At 38.5% G+C, this 21126-nt stretch overlaps 1 protein-coding gene across 1 annotated transcript in view; it reads left to right on the top strand.

The window, feature by feature from the left end:
- Window positions 1-21126, top strand: part of DYTN (dystrotelin) — a gene marked incomplete at its 5' end in the record, with an annotated part of 46384 nt that overhangs the window by 8839 nt on the left and 16419 nt on the right. The window contains 5 exons of the mRNA XM_025442288.3: window positions 3608-3679; window positions 3942-4105; window positions 8988-9099; window positions 10793-10941; window positions 17185-17335. Coding sequence (XP_025298073.3) covers window positions 3608-3679; window positions 3942-4105; window positions 8988-9099; window positions 10793-10941; window positions 17185-17335 — 648 coding nt within the window. The remainder of the gene's footprint in view (window positions 1-3607; window positions 3680-3941; window positions 4106-8987; window positions 9100-10792; window positions 10942-17184; window positions 17336-21126) is intronic.

Genomic DNA, 21126 nt, shown 5'->3' with positions numbered 1-21126 from the left:
GTAGTAAGACCTTCGACCAAACCTTAATGAACGAATAAATTAAATGCAGTGCTGAAGACTCAAATAGTTAAGATTTCCATCATTTCCTATGCTTTAAGAATGTACAAATTTAATATTGTTTTTATGCTTGAATTTAGCCTCCTTAAAGTAAATACATTACTTAAATGTTACAATGCCATTAAACTATGTATCTGAGCAAGAACTACATATGGGTGAAGCACACTCCAGTTTGTCTTATGTAGAAGGGGTTGCTGTCCCAGTATACCTTTACCCCTGCTTCAAAGATGTCTCTGCTGTTCTTTTTTTTTTTTTAAGATTTTTTTTTTTAATTCGTGAGAGACACAGAGAGAGAGAGAGAGAGAGGCAGAGACACAGGCAGAGGGAGAAGCAGGCTCCATGCAAGGAGACCAATGTGGGACTTGATCCTGGGTCTCCAGGATCACGCTTGGGGCCAAAGGTGGCATTAAACCACTGAGCCACCCAGGCTGCCTTCTGCTGTTCTTCAGAGTAAAATCCCCACACTAGATTTTCTGTGCTGTGAAGCTATAACTTTCTGTCATTTTTCTCCTGGGTCTAGGCTATAAGGAGGAAAAGAATAATCTTTTGTTCTGCTCATTGTAAGGTTCTCTGGCTGGGACCCTGTCAATTGGACTGACGAAAGACAGATTAACAAGAGGAGAACAAACAGAAATTTATTAACATGTAGATGGCACATACACATCGGAGCACCCAATGATGAGTAACTCAAAGGGCTGACTAAAACTCAGGCTTAAATACAATCTAAACTAAAGAAAGGGAAAGGGGTTCTGGACTTCCCAATGGGGAAGGAAAGTGATGAGAAGGTGACCAGGAAAACTATGGTGAACAAGGGTTGTTTAGTAAAGTTTGTTGTGAGGATTTAAGTTGGTACCTTCTCCATTAATAAGAGTTGTTAAGAGTCCTCCTCTTCCTGGTAGGGAGAGAGAGATACCTTTGGAAAATGTAAATTCCCCTCATAAGTGTACATTTTCTTGACAAAAGGAAAACTTGTATCCTACTTTTTGAGATTTTCCCACATCTGCTGGTTTTCATTAGCTGTTAACTTAAAATAATCCATATGCCAAAGAGGCACATTTGGGCGTGGCATATTCTGGTACTCTTCAGGACCAAGAATTCTGAGCTGAAGATAGTCATGAAGGAGTGGGTAAAGAGGAAGATTATCAGAACACTAGGACACGGAGTATAGTTTAGAAAAACCTATCCAGGGGCACCTGGGTAACTCAGTCTAAGCATCTGACTCTTGATTTCAGCTCAGATCATGATCTCAGGGTCATGAAATTGAACCCCAAGTCAGGTTCCACACTCGGCAGAGAGTCTGCTTGAGATTCTTACTCTCTCCTTTTCCCTCTGTCCCGTCCCCCTGCACTTGCTCTCTCTCTCTCTCCAAAATAAATAAATAAATAAATAAATAAATCTTTAAAAGAGAGAAAGAGAAAGAAAAACCTGTCCAAAATTACCTGTCTTTGATTTGATCTTAATATTTTATGTTCTTATTGATCATAATATTAATATTTATTCTAGAAACCCCAAATAACATTCAATATGTTCATATTTTTTAAATGGAGTGATGATTTTTAAAAAATTTGGAAAGTTAAACATCAGGTATAGTTACTTCAGAGCTGTTCTGGTGGTGGTGGCAGCAAATAAATCCCGTTGCCAGCTTTCTGCTGACTCTCTGGCATATCTGCCATAGCAGAGATACTACCCCAACATTCCTCACATCTTAAGACTCAAACAGGTGGAGAGCCAGAGAGAGTGGAAAAGTCTGTCCACCCATTTATGCAGTCAGACTTATAAGACTGGAGGGCTTAGGTGAATATTATGAAAATGGGTAGTCTGGGGGGCATGTTCCTTTTCCTTGTGCTTACTAACTACTTGTAGCCCCAGACTAGCACCCCATCCAACAAGCCCTACAAATCTGCCCTTGTTCCAGGCTCAACTGAGGTCAATGGGCTGCTGAAATGGCAGCTCTAGAAATGCTCTGTCTCCCACCCATGCATTAGTACACTCCTGAGAAAATTCTTAGGATGGTGGAAATTTGCATAGCAAATTATCATCCCATTGACTTCCATTAAGAACTCAGAGATGGATTCCCATAGAAAATTCCAGGCCCCACTGTGTGATTCAAACCACTCCCCAAAGAATCCAAATTATCACTTCAAGTAGGCTTTCTTGCCTGTGCTGGCATGCCATCTAGCCAGACGCAATCTTCCAGAGCACACCTGCAAGAAATTAGTCAAATGGGCAATTAATCCACAAAATCTTTGTGCACATACTTAAAGCCAAAATGGAGGTTAAAACCCACTACAGAAGTGAGTTTTCTTACCAGTAATATCAGAATTGCAGAGTTAGCAAGTCAACCCCACCTGATCCCCTTCCCTTATTTTACATGAGGTTAACCCCCTTTCAAAGGGCTCAAGAACACCCTCTAACTAAGTATTCAGTTAGTTCATCAGCACTCACAGGCCAAAGTATGGGTAATGAATTAGTTTTTCAGACGAAGGACAAATGACGTAGGGAGTAGTTACTTATGTTCAGCTGGTGACGAGGTTATTATCAGTTTAAAGTACAGCCGTCTTGTCACTATTACGCAAATGTTTGTTGACTCCTGCCTGGCTAATTGTCAGCAAAGTGGTTCTAAGTGCCACTTTCCTGATTAGAAGAATGTTTATTCGAGTTGATGGACTCAGCAGGGGGGTCTTCGAAATTACTTTTGAGCTTGCAGGCAATGCCTCCTGACAGCCTGTGCTGTACAAGACATCAGACGTGAAATTAGGACTTGTGACCACATGGGCATAAATGGAGGTGACAGGTACACGTATCTGTGCATCTAGATAATGTCAGAGCCAAGTTCCTGGCCATCTTGGCAGTCACAAGGGGATCTTAGTCCCTGAGTGAAACTCCTTTGGTGACAGTGATTGAAAGGTAGAAACCATCGTGTGAGCCATCACAATACCTACAACATGCAGTCAAAAGGACAAAGCTTTGTGAGCCCCCCTCAACAGAGTAAGCAGTCTTGAAGTGAGATCTCAATTCTGCAGCTAAATTACTTTTCATTTTTGCCCAGAGCAAAATGTTAAATCTCAAGCGCCCCTTGTTTTAAACAGGGATAATGATGACAGCTCAGAAATTGGTGTTTGTTAAAATGAGATGATATGAAAGTGTTCAGAAAGGTTTTTCTTAAAAGTGCTCTGAACATAAGCATAATATTATTGTTATATGTAGTTCACAAGTGAGGGCAAAGCAAGGTGAAAATAATATTGCTGGGATCTTGAGGAGTGAAACGATGGAAACTGTCCCCATACTGCCATGATGGCTAGACTCTCTTCTCAGCCACCCCCTTCCTTACAGCCCCACTTCTTTTCCACTTGTTCATTGTCCCCATTCAGGCATTGCACTAAACCCATATATTTCTTGTCTGCTTGGATGGCGGCAGTTCATCCCGTCTCAGACACCAAGTACTTGTGACTCCATGGCTGCAAGTGCCACTACTCAGGTGTGCTGATTCCAGGGGTCACATATTTCTCCAGCTTCTCACAACTGACAGGGGGTTTCCTGCCTCTTGTAGATCCCAACTGTCATGGGGGAAAGTCGCGCTCTGTGCTCTGTGGAAAGTGCTACCCGCAGCTGTTTCCAAGGGGTGAGTGCCACATAAATGTCCCCAGGAGTTGGGGCAGACACACATGCTGACCAGTTCAAATTAGGGAACTGTTACTCTTCACAGCATCCCAGACAACCTAATCTAAGATACAGACTTGCCATCTAATCTAAGATATCACTTTCCATGTGATAAACTTCTTTGGCAGAAACAGCCAGAAAAGAAGATGAAAATACATTTTCATCTACACTAGAGAACAAAGTCATGCCTAAAAAACACATCTGAGTGAGCCATTGTTTTTCAGGTGTTAAGCTCAACAATCAAAGAAGAAAAATTCTTGTCTTGGCTACAATCTGAGCCTCCCATCCTCCTGTGGCTCCCAACCTGCTACCGGTTGTCTGCCACTGAAATGATCACTCACCCTGTTCGGTGTAGAATCTGCAGGAACTTTCCAATCACAGGACTGAGGTACAGTCACTCATCAATATTTCATGGACAGTCATTCTCCAAATGGATCTGGGGGTGGAGCTGCATCTCTCCAGATTCTCAGTCCTTCTCACACACTTGGAACTCAGTTGATATTTTGGGGTCAATAATTTTCTGCATGAGGGATCTTGGTGGACAATGAGTTATATTTTATCTTTTACAATTAATGGAATATTAAATTCTTCAGGTGACATGTGGTCTAATCAATAGACATTTTTATGCCTCTAAGAGGAACATGTTTTTGCTTCATGCAACATTTTCATGGAAAATGTTTTTGCTGTTTTTGCAAACAGACCTTTTAGATATTTTAGAATCATTCATAAGGGAATGGCAGTAATAATAATAGTTTATTTAGCATTAAGTAGTAGGCTGAGTGATTCACATGGATAATTTCATTTACAGACTTGTTATAGCCTCTATAAAAGGTGGTATTATTTGCAGAGAAGCTAAATAACTTGCTTAAGAGAAGCGAAATAACTTGCACATGGTTAGCAAGTAGATGCGGGCAGTCTGAATCACTGACTCCCTGCTTTGCAACCATGATGTTATGCTGCCTCCCAGTGTAGACAACTTGGAACAAGGTCTCAGGATCCAAACGAATAATCAGGTTTTGTGGGAGCAGCTCATACTGGATCTTCACTCTGCCCAGAGGAAAGGGTAGATTCAGAAGCTGGGTTTGGAGGTGGGAGATTCAGCTGTTTCCATAGCTCTGAGGATGATGGTCAGAACCTCATCTTAGGAAAAGGTGTTGTTGGTCTCTCATAAATAAAACAATAAGGAAGTGAAATTGCAGTCATTAAAGACTTAGGGAGGAAAGAAGGAAACCAGCAGGTCTAAGCCAAGCACAGGGACACCATTATCAAGGTGAATGAATGCAGGTAGGGGCTGAAGGTAGACCGAGTTGCTAAAAACAAGTCAAAGAAAGGGGTGCCCAGAAGGGCCAGAGTGAACACTTATGGACTCTGTTCCTCTTCACATCCTATGCTTCCAGATCTTAACTAGCCCAGATGGTAAACATGCTCCCTGTGGATATAAAATATGTCTGCTAGATCCAGTAATAAGCTGAAAATCTTATTTTAATTTTACCAAGAAAATGAACTGGGTTTGCAGAGAATTCTGAGGACATGGTGAAATTTCACTCATGAAAGCCTCTTTGCAAATAACTATACTTTAAACAATATAACATATAAATGAGAAGGACCATTGGAAACCAAACAGACCGAACCAAAGAAATCTCCACACTATGATGAAAAATAAACTCTTTTTATATTGGACAGTGGAGGAACATGAATATGATTTATCATGTTATATGCATATTATAATCATTTACCCAGTAAACAAGTAATTCATTAAGTAGTTACTACATGTCATGCACTGGACCAGGTACAGAATTCACTTTGCAATCATACAAAACACAACTTTCACGTTGAAATGTTTTTTCAAAATGATCATGTATAACATAAAACAGATATTACTATTCCTATTTTATAAAGGGGTCTCAAAGAGTTTGAATGACTCCGGTCACACCAAGGCAAGGGCAAGAAGTGCCATTCTTTAAGTTTCAGATTACATCCCTTTCTGAGAATGAAATTCACCTTCCTCTTAGCAATGCCTCCAAGCAAACCCTCTTTCCTCCAAGGCAATGTAGGTTCTCAGATATGCGGATAGCTGGGTGACCTGCGCAAGACCATTAACCTCTCTGGACCTCGGGTTTCTTTGTAAGTAAAATAAGGAAGGCTGGGTCCCATGGAGTGCTAGGCTTCTTTTAGCTGTAACCTTCTGAGTCTATTAGAAATTGTTAGAATTTATTACAGTCCTAACCTTAAACTTGTGTTTTTGGCTCTCATAAACTCCAGCAATAGCCTCAAGGCTTTAAGTTTTAGTGAGATTAATAAAGTCATTTTAGAGCAGAAGTGTTTGAAGACCTAGAGGTAACAGGAATAAGGCAAAGGCTTAACCTTCTAAAGTAAGAGAAAGTACAAAGACCAGAGATTGTTCCTAAGCCGGTGTTATATTTTAGCAGGACATGTCACATTTATGCTCTGTAATAACCATGGAAAGTTGAGATGAGATTGGGAAAAAAAAAAAAAAAACAACTTCATTCATTCTTGGTAAAGACATCAACAGACCAATCTCATTATTCACAGTATACCTTTCCTCATATTACCTGTAGCTAGTTTCTGAGCATAAAGGAATTAATGCAAGGTTAGGGATCAGTGTATTGTCCTAGATGAATCAACTGCAACCATATGGTAATGCTGGATAATGTAGCCAGTACTTATAAATAATCCTTATTTAAAATATTGTTATGAGGGCAGCCCTGGTGGCACAGCAGTTTGGCGCTGCCTGCAGCCTGGGGTGTGATCCTGGAGAACCAGGATCGAGTCCCACATCAGGCTCCCTGCATGGAGCCTGCTTCTCCCTCTGCCTGTGTCTCTGCCTCTCTCTCTCTCTCTCTCTCTCTCTCTGCGTCTCTATGAATAAATAAATAAAATCTTTAAATAAAATAAAAATAAAATATTGCTATGCATTTCATGCAAAGAGCAATTGTCTTCCCAATTATGCATGTTGAATAATTTTCAAAACACTGTAAAACTTTGCAAAGCCAAGAAGGCAGGATTTACCAGTCCCATTTTCCTTGTGAATAAACTAAGTCATTCATTTAACTTCATTTAGCTAATGGTCATTGAAAACCTGCAAGGTACTAAGTATCCTCCAAACATCTGGCCTTATGTTTCCACTTCAAGGTCCCCAGTAACGGTGCATTCAACTCAAGCCTCCTGCACTGTTGGTCTATTCCAGTGGTTAAAATAGCTGATTCTCCACTTAGGTGGTATCCCTGGGGTCAAAGTCAACTTTTACCAGTTGACCAAGAAGTTGTGTAACTTTGTACAAGTTACTTAAACTCTGATTGATTCAGTTTCTTCATCTGAAAAAATGATAAGAAGGCCTTACCTTAAATAACTTTCATGAGGATTGTGTCAACCCATGTGTATTGCCTACCCTTCAGTGACTGTTCCAAAACATTAGCTACCATTCTAGCCACTCGACACAATTTGTTAAGACCCTGCATTGGAACGAGGTGCCCAGGCATGGCAATGGACAAGGGCAGCTGATGGTTGACCTCAAAGAACTTGCATCCTCTTGCTCTGCCTTCAAACAACTTTGGTCAGAAGACCTTCTACCATCTGGCCTCAGGAGCATTCCAAGTTTTGATTCCTCTGTTTTTTAGAATAATCAGCAGGTCTGATAGATTTGATGTGCTCCAAACCCTCCTTCTTGGCTCCAATCTCCTTCCCTCACTCTTCTTTCTCTCTGGGGTTTCGTCCTCATAGATCTCCAGCCCAAAGACATACTTCCTCCATGAAAACTTTTCAGCAGCCCACCGGGGTCTCCCCCTCTCTCCTTCCTACAGTACTTGCCTTCCATGCCTCAGACTTGGCACACAATCACATATTGCTTAACTTTGCTAGTTAGTACCACAAGCTTCCCTGTCATCTTTCCACAGCAAGACATGAAATTTGAAGAGCACAGGCATCTTATTGTATTTCTTTTTCTGTAACTTTCAAGGCAGTGGTTGAAAACTTTACAGGAAGCTCGGCATGTGGTCTGTATGTGGGAAGTAGGCCCAGAAGGGACAGTGGTGAGTGGAAGTGTCATCTCCAGTCTAGAAGGAGTAGCTGCTACTTTGCCGTCACCAATTCTTGTCATTGATGAAGAAGGCAGTATTTTATACCGCCTACACTGCAGTTGGAGAAGAGAATTAAAATAGCAGGAAAAGGGATCCCTGGATGGCTCAGCAGTTCGGCGCCTGCCTTTGGCCCAGGGCGTGATCCTGGAGTCCTGGGATTGAGTCCCACGTCGGGCTCCCTGCATGGAGCCTGCTTCTCCCTCTGCCTGTGTCTCTGCCTCTCTCTGTCTGTGTCTCTCATGAATAAACGAATAAAATCTTTTTTAAAAAATAGCAGGAAAAAAGTATAGATCCCTGAGCTTTACCAGACAAACAGTATGATTCCACTTAAATATCATTAAAAGTCATTAAATCCTAACTATGAGGTCTCCCCAGCCCTCCGCTGGTATCACCATATTTTCCCTGAGTAGTATGAGACACCCCTCCTTCCCCTGGTGTCTCCAGATAACCTCCTCATCCATAACCAAGGGAGATTTAAGGGTGCAGCTGTTCATATGAGAAGGACTGCAATGTGGATGTATTAAGAAACTCGGATGTGGGGGTCACTCCCCCACACCCTGGCTGGAGGAACTACCTCTCCTCTACTGCATTTCTTTCCTATAGATGGACTTCTAGAAAATCACAAAAGTTTATTTTAAATTCTTTGTCTATGGTTTTATTTTCCCCAATACCATGTGGGAATGCAGGTCTGGTATTATCATATCTTGAGAATTTCCAAGAGAAGTCAAAAGTTGGAATTTACTGAAAAATCTCCCAGTTTATTTTATTTAGGTTGGCAACTAAATTCAAAAGATTTGAGTGCATTGTGGTGCCACACAAAATGTGGCTACAGACTTGGGAGTCTATCCAAAGGGTTGTGCACTGTACCCTACCTATATAAAATGCTTGGTATATTTGTGGGGCCATGAATCAGACTTCTGTACTATGGTTTGTTGGATAAAACTATGTTACTATAATGCCATATTATAAAAAGTACTATCAAAAGATTTCTTTGAGTAAAGAAACATGTCAGAGTCATTTAATATCCCTACAAAGTTTGGGAGAGATTTTACACTTCCTTGATAGCTTAGACGTCTCTTGTATGTTTGGAGGTGCTCATTCTCCACCTGAATGTTATGTTCTTTGCTTACGTACTAGTTGTGACATTAGCCACATTTCCATTGAAATTGGCAGATACCGTTGTCTGAAGTGTCTCAACTTTGACATCTGCCAGGCGTGCTTCTTCGCTGGGCTTCACGGCAGGTCTCACCAGAAGGCCCATCCTGTGACTGAGCACTGCGTTCAGGTAACATCTAACCCCACGTACCAATGATTCATGAATCCAATCAGTACCAGCTACAGCAGCTTAAAAACTCTCCCTCCAGTAAAACCACAGATTCTCCTCCTTTCACTCGAGATAATATTTAAGACTAAGGAAGTGGCAAACTCAGCCTTAAATAAATATCTCTCAATATAAATATACTTTCTCTATATCATAGATTTTAGTAAAACCTTTTGGGACAAGAAGAAGCCAAACAGCGTTCAATCTGAAGCCACTGGTCCCACATGATATAGCAGAAAATATCTGAAGAATAAGAGAGGAGAAGCACTGGAAATGGGTACAGATTCAAAGAAAAGGTTTTGGTTTGGTAAAAAGGATGAAATCAGGTTTCTAGTTACTAGTACCTGTCAGAGAAACTTTTGTCTTTTTTTTTTTTTTAAGATTTTTTTTTTAATTTATTCATGAGAGAGAGAGAGAGGCAGAGACACAAGCAGAGGGAGAAGCAGGCTCCATGCAGGGAGCCTGACGTGGGACTCGAGATCCCGGGTCTCCAGGATGACACCCTGGGCCAAAGGTGGCGCTAAACCTCTGAGCCACCCGGGCTGCCCACTTTTGTCTTTTAAACATGTCTTTTCCTGAGCCCTAAACTACCAGTATTTTTTCTTTAGGAAAAATGAAAGAGAAAGATCACTTTTTTGAGTTTTGACTGAAAGAATATAAAACTAAGACTTCATAGCTGCCTTTCAAATATTTTTTAAGAAAATTCTAAATACTCAGCAAGAGAATTCAGAGCTTTTGAAGAAAAAAGAGAAATAGGATGGTCAATTTTAAGCAGAGAGCATTTTCATTTTCCCAGAAGGAACACTCACTTCTCATCACTGAGTTCCTATGAATCATTTTCCCCATAGATGGTATCCCCCTCAAACACCACAGTAGCGAGGGATGTTGATTGGCTCACCTCCCCAAGGACAGCGTTCCCTGGTTCTCTTTAACATGAGTGGTCTACAAAAGTCAAGTGCTTAGTGTTGCCAAAGAATTCCAGCGGGCACTGATCTACTAAATAAATAACCCAGAGGTTGCCCACCCCTCCCTATTTCTAAAAGCCTGGGGAGGAATAGGGCTCGTTGATGTTAGACTGACACCGTGTGGTCCCTTTGTTATTACACTTTAGATTCCAAGTGCTGCAAATCTTTAATTTTTTTTTTTTTTTTTTTTGCTGCAAATCTTTTAATAAGGCATCTGGTTCCTTTGTTCCTTTGAGCAGAAGTTCTTAATGTGGGGTTGCTGGATGAATTTCAGGCGGTCTGTGAATCCACTGAGGTTTCCTATGGAATTAAATGCGTGAGCATTTTTTTCTGGAGCTAAATCTACAGGGGATCGGCCAATTGTGAAGAGCACCCACCCTCAATGTTAGCAGCCCTGGACTTAGCTCTGCTCCGTAGCCCTTCGAGCTTTAGAATCCCATGTTACTGGATTGCTCTCGTGGAAGAAGGGTTATTATGTAAGCTGGGGGGTATTTAATTTGAAACGTCCACTATATGGACAAGTAGGATGTGAAGAAATTCAGGTAGTAAGGAAGGAAGATGATTTTTCTAAGGACATATAAGTGAAGTGAAATATTTCCAAAAATTTTCATGGTGGCCAGTCCATCCAAGTGGGGGAAAAGGACCCCATTTAGACTGATAGGAGTCCTTTTTAATGTTGGCCCTTCCAGCAGACATCAGCAAAGGAGAATACAAAATTTCTCGTCAGGACCCTCAGAAACAACCTGCTCCAAGGGCGTGGTAGGAAAAAAGAAACTTCAAGAAGGCAGTGGCTGCTGGACCAGGTGACTCCAAAGGACTTGGCTAACCACACACAGGCCAGGTGAGTTTCTGTGAGTGACAGCTCTGCCGAACAGGTGGCAGAGGGCTTAAGATGCATTTCCCTTCTAAAAATGATCTTTAATTTTAAAATAGAACAAGAGGCAAAAATACTTCCAAATGGCCCATCCTATCATTTAGAATTATTCCAATTAAAGCATTAGACCCAGAAGGCTTATAATATTAAAGTATTTGAATAACTTTGCTTTACATCCCTAGGTTTTTTTAATATATAGTTTTTGGTGGTTTGCTTTTGAAAGCCTAATTCAGAATCAATACTTTATTCTTATTGAAAAAGTAGAAGAAAAACACTCAGATTCCCATCACTCACAGATGCGTGCTAGTCACATTTTAGTATTACCAAAATAGGAACTATGCAGCGCTCCAATTTTTCATTCTTCTTTTTCTTCCTCTAAATGGAGAGTATTTCCCATGTCATTAGTCTCCAAAATATGCTTTTTAATGGCCTGACTGTCATCCTTATAAGAGAGCATCATAATATAGAAGAAATCCCTTATATCATTGAAGATTTTGGTTATTTTTTAAAATTTGTCCCCTGAGGGCAGCCCTGGTGGTGCAGCGGTTTAGCGCCGCCTGCAGCCCAGGGTGTGATCCTGGAGACCTGGGATCGAGTCCCGCATCGGGCTCCCTGCATGGAGCCTGCTTCTCCCTCTGCCTGTGTCTCCGTGCCTGCCTCTCTCTCTCTCTGAATAAATAAATAAATAATCTTAAAAAAATAAAATAAATAAATTAAAAAAAATTGTCCCCTGAAATTCTTTAGTCAATATCCCTACATAAGCATCTTCCTATAGTTTTAATATTTTACTAAGATAAATTTACTAAAATAAAATCATTGGGTCAAAAATTGTGAACTTTGTTAACTCTCAAAATTCAGAATACCAAACTGTGCTCCAGAGGGTTATCCCAACACTGATTTAGGAGGTCCCATCACTTACCTAAAGATCATCACCCTGAAGACAACTTTAAAAAGTCTTTGTGATGGGGATATTTGGCTGGCTTGGTCAGTGGAGCATACAACTCTTGATCTTGGGGGTTGTGAGTTCAAGTGCCACATTGGGTGCAGAGATTATTTAAAAATAAAATCTTTTCTTAAAAAGTCTTTGTGATGCTAATTTTGATGTAATCACTTCTTCAAAATTTAAAATTGTAGAAACTAAAACAAAGAAGATAGTGTTTCTATGGGCTTATGATCATCAAACTTTGGGGGAGGAAAGAAAAACAGAATTATTAATTCACTCCCATTTTATCTACTGAGAGTAGAAGAGATCAAAAATTTAAATCAGAATGGTATCCATTTACTAATTTCTTTTGTAATTTCTGATCTTTCCTCACATACCCACCAGCTTATTTCAACCTCAATCCCAGACCCTATTTTTATGGCCATTTTGTCATTTTCCAATATAAATATGTTTGTATAGCTCTTTAAAAGAAAAAGTATACGTTGACATTGCAATTAGATGTTTTTTATGTCTTGCCTGTGTCACATTTACCTCGCAGGCTGTTATCAATATATCCTTAAAGTAAGAAAATTCAAGTATCATCTTGATGCATATCTTTAATATAGTACAAAGAATTTAAAAATAAGAACAAAGATATCAAGTACCAATTCATCTGTCTTCTTCAAGAAGACAGTTCTTTCCCTAACAAAGGAACAATACAATGTGTCAATTAGTCATCTGGATTTATTGAACACTTGAAATCTTATTTAAATTCCTACATTCTCATAGTTAGAACACAAAGATCCATACTTGCTCTTAATTTGATTTCTTTGGCTGCTGAAGCCAGGCTGATGTTTTAAAAGCACAAATATGATGGCATTCCTCTTGTGCCCACCTCCCCCAAACTCCCATGCCTTAAATCCCCCCATTATATTCCCATTGTTTTTAAGCTAAAAACTAAGAGTTGTAATGACTTAGAAAAGTTCTGCATATTTTGGGCCCCCCCGCATATCTCTCTGGTTTCATCTCCCTAATCCCACATTGTCTGTGCTCCAGCCTTCACTCCTTTCCCCCACCCCAGAAGACTAGGCCAGATCCTTCCCCACTGAAGAATTAAACCTTTACTTTACCCTAGCCCACCCAACTGCATGGCTTGAGGCTCACTCCTAAAGACCTACAGAGAGGGGTGCCTGGGTGGCTCAGTTGGCTAAGCATCTGACTCTTGGTTTCAGTTTAGGTTATGATCTTAAGGTCATGGGATCGAGCCCTGCATTGGGCTCCACGCTTGGTGTGGAGCCTGCTTAAGATTCTCTCCTTCTTCTTCTTTTACCCATCCCTGCCTCCCCACACACAAGCATACACACACATTCCCTCTCTCCTCTCAAAGTAATAATAATTAATAATAATAATAAAAATAATAACAATAATAAAGGCCCACAGAGGTCTTTGCTCAAATGCCATCTCATCCATAAGGCCATTCTTGACCACTTAACATTTCAGGCCCTGTCCCCACACTAGCACTCCCGATCATCCTCCCTTGCTTTATTTTTCTTCAGAGCATGTCATTAGCACCTGACACCTATATATTTTACTTTTTGTTTGTTTTCTATAATGTAAGCTCAGCGGCGGGGGGTTGAGGACCTTTTATTGTTTCCAGCTGTATTTCCAGAATCTATAACAACATCTGAATTTGATAAATACTCAATAAATGTTTGTTGAATGATTGGCTGATGGACTGAATAATACGATGATGGATGCATGATGAAGGAATTGATGGGATAATAAGTTAGGTCATGAATTCTTTTAGAATGGAGTATGAGAAAGTGTCACAAGAGTGATTGATGACACGGTGTTGGGAGAAGGTAGTGAAGTTTGATTGAGCTTTGTGCTCAGTCAGCGGTATAGTCTTGGGGAAGTCACTTCATATTTCTGTGACTCAGTTTCTTCACCCGATACTAGAGATAACCTCTCCTTCCTACTCCCAGAGTAGTATCAGTGGAGATAAGAGGAGGAAGGGAAATTGCAAGCACTATGCAAAGCTAAAGGTTTTTTAAATGTCAATGTGTTCCACTCTGTCCACCTGAGTACAACAGAGTGTTCCCCAAAGTAAAATTCTTATGTAATAATTTTCAGTTTCACCTAGATATTAACGAGTTCAGAAATTCTGATTAGTGGCTGATCTAGGAGAAATGAATGTGGAACATTCGCGTCTAACAATGTAGTAAGAGGCAAAAACACATAGCTGATATCTATTAAGTTGACACATTTGAATTAACCATCTTCCAAGGGATTAATGATTTTGCCAAGTGATGACACTGAATTCGTTCAACTCAGAAAATAAGCCTCCTCCTTATAATGTGAATTTACTCACTTTACATATAATGGTTTACACTGAGAACATTTTCACTTACGAAAAACATAACTGAAAGTCAGGTGCCAAATATCATCATTGTTATTAAATATTTTGGGAAATTCTTGCAAATATAATAAAAAGGAAATTAAAATGCTGAAACAAACAAAATAACTTTCATTTGCAGTCAACATCATTATACATACCAAGAAAGTTCTAGTAAGTCTAGCAAAAACTTAGAATTAATAGGCTTTGAGTGATGAGAAATAAAATACATATGCACAAATTAATAGCTCTTCACTATGATAGCAACAGCCAGCTAGAAATTTTATTAAGATCCCCTTTATAGTACCTGTAAATATAATTTTAAAGAGAAACTTGGGTAAAAAAAAAAAAAAAAAAAAAAAAAAACTTAGCAAAAAAGATACAAAAACCACATAAAATTATAATATTTAAGAGTATAGAAAATAAGACCTGAACAAAAGGATGAATATACCAAATTCCTCAAAGATAAGGCTTTGTATAAGAATTGTACATTTTCCAAAAATTACTATAGTTGACCCTCATTATTCATAGATTCTGTATTTATGAATGTACTTACTCATGAAAATTTATTTATAGCTCTAAAATCAATACTTGCAATATTTTCCAAGTCATTTGCAGACATGCACAGAATGGCAAAAAATTTGAATTGGCTGATCCACAGCTGATTGAACTGAGAGTCACTCTGCCTTCTTGTTTCAGCTGTTATACCATAAACACATTCTTTTCACTTTTTTGTGCTTTTTGATGGCGATTTCACTATTGCAAATTGCCCCCCCCAAACATTGTGCTGAATGCTATCTGCTGTTCCTAAGCACAAGAAGGCTATGATGTGTCTTAATAAGAAAATACATATGTTAAATAACCTTCATTTAGGCAATGGCTCTCAAGCCATGAGATTGTATGAGATCACCAAGGAGAGTGTAGACAGGGAAGGAAGGAGAACAAATTGAGCCCTACAACAGTCCACTTGCAAAATTAGAGAGCAGAAGAAGAGCTGGCAGGGGAGACTGAGAAAGATGAATGATCTGGGAGGAAAACCAAGGAAATAAGGAATTGTGGAAGGTAGGTAAATACAGTGTTTTAAGGAGCAGGGCATGGTCTAGTCTGTCAAATGCTGGGGCGAGGGCAAGTAAGAATTGGCCTTTGGATTTTGCAATGAGGGAATCATTGCTGTCCTCAGAAAGAGCAGTGTAGGACAGCCGTAGTAGGAAAAATCAGACTAGAGGCAGTTTAAGAAAGAATGGGAGCTAAGGAATTGAAGATACCGAATAAAATTCTTTCCAGGATTTGTTACAGTAGAGGGAGCAAAGGGATGGTGTAGGTGGTAGTTTGCCTCAAGTGAAGAGAAAGTTTTGTTATTGTGTTCTACTCTGAGTAATGTATAAACACTACATTTACTTCTTACCCCATGTGAGATCATTTTGATACCTTTGGGTTGTTCCATACCACTTTCTGTATTTGATGTACAAGCATCAAATATATATTGAGTTTGTTTTTGGAAGAAAAATGGCATCATTTTATACACACTGTTCTGCCCCTTGCTCTTATCACTAACACATGATGATAAATGTCCTCGAGTATAATAGGTAGGTGCTTAAATTTGTTCATTTAAGTGGACTTATGATGTTCTGTTGTATGCCTGGATCATGTGTGTGATCCACTACATGTTTACATAGTAAACACTACATTTACTATGTAGTGTTGCTTGTAGTCCCATAGGATCATTCCCTTCAGTACTCAAACATGCTATTTTTGGAAATATTTGGGGGAAATAGCAGCATGTTTGAATACTAAAGGGAATGATCCTATGGGAATAAAAGCAACATAGTAAATAAGAACACAGGTTATAGCCCTGGAGGGCCGGACAATAAACCAGAAAGAATTTAAGGATCCAATTGCAGAAAAAATGGTGGAACACACATGATCCAGACATACAACAGAACTTCATAAATCCACTTAAATGAACAAATTTAAGCACTTATCTATTATACTGGAGGCCATTTATCATCATGCATTAGTGAAAAGAGCAAGGGGCAGAACAGTGTGTATAAACTGATGCCATTTTTCTTCCAAAAACAAACTCAAGATATATTTGATGTTTGTACATCAAATACAGAAAGTGGTATGGAACAACCCAAAGGTATCAAAATGATCTCACATGGGGTAAGAAGAGAGTATGTCATCACTCAAAGTTGTGTGACAAAGAAGTTATGGGTTTTTCCCCTGCCCCACTGCTTAAACATGTAATTAGGTGTACCACGGAACAATCCCTTCTCTCCCTGTGCTCTCATCACATTCTGCAGAGATAATCGCATTATGTCAATAATGATCGTATATTCATCTGTTCATGAAATGTGAAGTCTCTGTGAGCAGGGAGTTCTCTGCTTTTATTTTTCATCTTTTATCTGCCATAACTCAAGATGGTGCGATGCTATAAAATAGTTTTTGAATAGAGGAATGAAACTGAGTGGAACTCTATAAAATGGAATATGCCTGACCTTAAACTAATCTGCTCTATTCTACGTTCTTTCCAATATGACACAATAAAACACACACTCGCACTTAGAACCCTTAGTATCTGACCTGAACAGGATGACCTGGGGGATATTATGCAGTCATCCCTAAATTTCTTTGCATTCTCATTTCTAGATTGTCAAGAAGGCGGGCAGGAAATAAAATCCCCATTTCCATCATTGGCTGATTGTTCTCTATCACCTAAGTAGTTGGATGGGAAAAAGCACGGGCGGGGGGAGGAGGGGAAGTCATGCTACTTTAATGCTATTTTGAATATCGAATTGAATATCTGATTTAACAATTTCTAAAAAGACTTTCCTCAATATCATGCCTGATAATTAAATATTATTACAATTTCTTATAAAACTCTGCTTTATAGCAGGATTTCCATTCAGTATAGTAGCTCCGAAGAACCAGTATATGGAAGTCCAACTAGACCAGTGGAAACAGCAGCCACAGTGGCTTCCAAAAAAGTATCTCCAATGATATCTCGGGCTCAGCAAACTGATAACAGCAACCCACAACATCAGGTGAGTCCAAAAGGGAAAAGAATCAGTGCAGTCAATCTGGACCAGTTTGTAAGGATTCAGTGAGATTCAGTGTGGTGTGGGGACTATTTTCAAGATGTTAATGTGATCAAAGAAAATATTGTTTAAAATAACTTTTTATCTCCAATCATAAGGTGTTATATATTTATTACAGAAAATTTGGAAAAGCCGGCAAAGAGCAAAAAACAATATTATGACTACAAACCGTGATATAACCACTATTTTAGTATTTTTAATTAAATTTTTTCTTTTAATTCCAGTATAGTTAACACATAGAGTCATATTAGTTTCGGGTGTGCAATATAGCGTACAATATGGTGATTCAATAATTTTATACATTACTCAGTGGCCATCGTGGTAAATGCACTCTTTACTAATATTAATATTTTAATATTAATATGTTAATATTTTGGTGTACTCCTTCCCCTGTTTTAAAAATAGTTTACATCATACTGTGGAATGTATTATTTATATACTTCTGTATCAGTGTAATAAGTTATATTGGGAGCATTTTCCATTGCCATTACAATTCTTCAGAAAACATTGTTGCAGTTTTTATTTAAATGGATGTAACATTATTTACCTAACACCTCTTCTGTTGTTGGATATTTGAGTTATTTTCCATTTTTGCTAGAATTTAAAAGTTTACTATTGAAATCCTTGTACGTTATTCTTTGTACATGGCACCCCAAATATTTCAATAGGTTATATATATTTTAAGATTTTTATTTATTTATTTGAGAGAGAGAGAAGAGGGCATAAGTGGAAGGGAGAGGCGAGGGGGTGGTGCGGGGGAGAAGCAGACTCCCTGCCCAGCACAGATCCGACGTGGGACGCAATCCTAGGACCCTGGGATCATGACCTGAGCCACCCAGCGGCCCCAGTAGGGTATATTTCTTAAAATGGGATTATGAGAATGAGAAGTGGGATTATTTTTAAGACTCTTCATACTTACTGCAAAAATACTGTTTAGAAAAGATACACGAAACTGCACTCCCAGTGAATTCAAGTAATTCTCTCTCTTGATGCTTCTTACTGTTACTTATAACTTGTTACTGTCACCAAATTTTAAATTTTGTTACTTTTATGAGCAAAATATATTTTAGTTGCCTTAATGTCCCTTTCTTCTTAATTTAGAAGGCAATTGTATTTACTTTTTTGCCGGTGTCCTTTGCCCAGTTTTACCGATGCATCAGTTTGTTTTATTAATGTATTTGAACTTTTAAAACTTTAGCTGTAGGAAACCTTTCTTCATAGCTATTTCCTTTTAGTCTTATGTATAATGTGACTTACTATATAGACATTTTAATTCCTGTGAAAACATTATTAATCTTTTCCTTTCTGTTTTATGCTTGGAAAATTTTCTGCATTAAAAAATCAAATGACCCTTCAGCTATATTGTCGTAACATGGACTGATTGATTGATTGATTCATTCATTCATTCATTCATTCATTCATACAACATGGCTTGACTTTTGTCAGACATTTAAGGTTTAAATCTACCTGGCTTTTATTTTGATGCATGTTAGAAGGTGAGGATATTCCCCTACTCCTACTTTTTTGCTTTAATAGCCAATTCTTCAGGCAACCCGCAGTAAAATCAGAACTTTGACATGTAGCCCAGTCTTTCCCTAACTTCCCCAGACAGAGGCAGAACTGAAATGATGTTTAATCGGTGTGTCTGGTGGAGGCGCAGTGGATGGGAGGGTCTAGGGCTTCTTCTTCTGATACTTTGCTGGCATCATTGTTATTTTTTACTTTTTAAATGTTAGCTATTGTTAAACAATTGTTCTTCTAGAAGAACTTTAAAATCATTTCTAAAATGCCAAATTAATCTTATTCTTTTGGCTTGAGTTGCATTAAAACTGTATTTTGTGGTGCAAATGTCTGTCAGTAATGGTTGTTATGTAGCTTACTTCTTATCATTCTAGGTTTCTCACTGAGGGCACTTGGCTCTTTCATGCTTCTTGTTCTTATTTTGAATAAACAACTTTCCCATTGTACCTTTTTCTTAATTATTGATGATGGTATACTGGAAAGTTACGGATTTTTAAAATCATTTTCTTATAAAAAGAAACCCTTCTGAACTCTCTTGATAATTTCAAATACTGGTTTAGTTTGAATTTCTCGCTTCTAAGTAAACAATCATACAATCTGGGGGAAGGGGAGACATTTTGGTCTCTTTCTTTTCAGTATTTAAACCTCTCATGTCTACTGCATGTCTTCATTCCTGAGAGAATCCAGATCTTCCAGAACAATACTAAATAATGCAAGAGATGATGGAACAATTTCTTTTACTTTAAAGGGAGATTTCATGAGGGCATTTCTCTCATGCTTCTCCATTAAATATGATGGTGTTAGTTGTTGGATTGAAATTCCTTTTAATGTGACGGAAGTCATTTTCTTTCCCTATTCCTTTTATGTTTTTTTATGGAGGTAGGCAATCAGAAGTGATTTTGAATTTATTTTAAATCTCTTTTTTAGCCTCATTTGAAATGATCCATGTTTTCTCTTATTGGAAGCATTGCAGAAGTAGTCCCTGAGAGTAAACATTCCTGTCATTGCTGAAACTAAAAGCTGTATTTGTTCATAGTGGACTATTCTTTAAATATAACTTAAATTTGTTTTACTTATTTTTTATTTAGAATTGCAACATTTATGAGTCAAAATAGTCTCTCTTTCTGTCTCTTTCTCAATGCTGTCTTTGTCAGTTCTGAGCATTTGAGTTTTAGTGGTTAATTCAGAAGCTCGTCATTTTTCATCTTATGTTTGAAGCAATTTATCTAAGATAAGAATTATTTATTTTATTTTTTAAACAGATTTATTTACTTATTTTAGATAGATAGAAAGAGAGAGAGAGAGCGTTCAAGCAAGGGGAGGAACAAAGGGACAGGAAGAGAGAGAAAATCCACAACCAGACTCCCCGCTGATCACAGAGTCCAATGCTAGGTTGGATCCCAGGACCCTGAGATCATGACCTGAGCTGAAATCAAGAATGGGACACTCAACTGACTGAGCCACCCAGGAGCCCCAGAACTATTTATTTCTTAACAATTGCTGGAATGTAAGAGTAAAACCCTAGTACACTGAAGCCTTTATAATATTTAGACAAATTTTTCTTTCTTCAAAATTAAGTCTATTAATGTTTTCTTCAGGTAACTTTGATAATTTAATTTTCTTGAGAACATTATTTACTTCAACAAGATTTCAAAGTTTCAGGTTAAGTAAGGTATTTTAAACTTGTCATTTTATTTCTTTTTCAAATCTTCCCATTCTACTCTAATTCAACTCAAATATGCTCAACTTTAACCTCAAAAGAATAAAGTCACATTTCTATCTGAAGGATCAAATCAATATTTGTTAAGAAAACCTACATTCTCAAAATATATAACTACTGGTCAGTCTTTGGCCTATCTAACACGGACAATTAATTGCATATGTAGTTTTTCCCAAAGAGTAGCATGTATAAGGTTAATCTGATGTTTGCAAGCATAAAGTTCATTGTAAATATTCTCTCCAGCTAAAAAAAAAAAAAAACAAAAAAAAAACCTGTGAATTAATGGGTACAAGTGGTACACACAAATGATTGTAACGTAATTTGTATTGTTCTCTGTGGCATGTTTTAGAAGCCTCAATATTAATACCCTTAAGAAGACACAAAACCTATCCTCATTTACATATACCTGAGCAACATGAATTTTCTCTTACCCATTGCTCCCAAAGTGGGCAGTTGTCACCCCAACACTATAAGACCCCTTTGCAGCCACTGACCT

This window comes from Canis lupus, chromosome 37, assembly GCF_003254725.2.
Source record: "Canis lupus dingo isolate Sandy chromosome 37, ASM325472v2, whole genome shotgun sequence".
In the NCBI taxonomy this organism is placed as follows: Eukaryota; Metazoa; Chordata; class Mammalia; order Carnivora; family Canidae; genus Canis; species Canis lupus.
The sequence above is the reverse complement of the archived record's forward strand: the minus strand, read 5'-3'. Positions and strand labels throughout refer to the sequence as shown.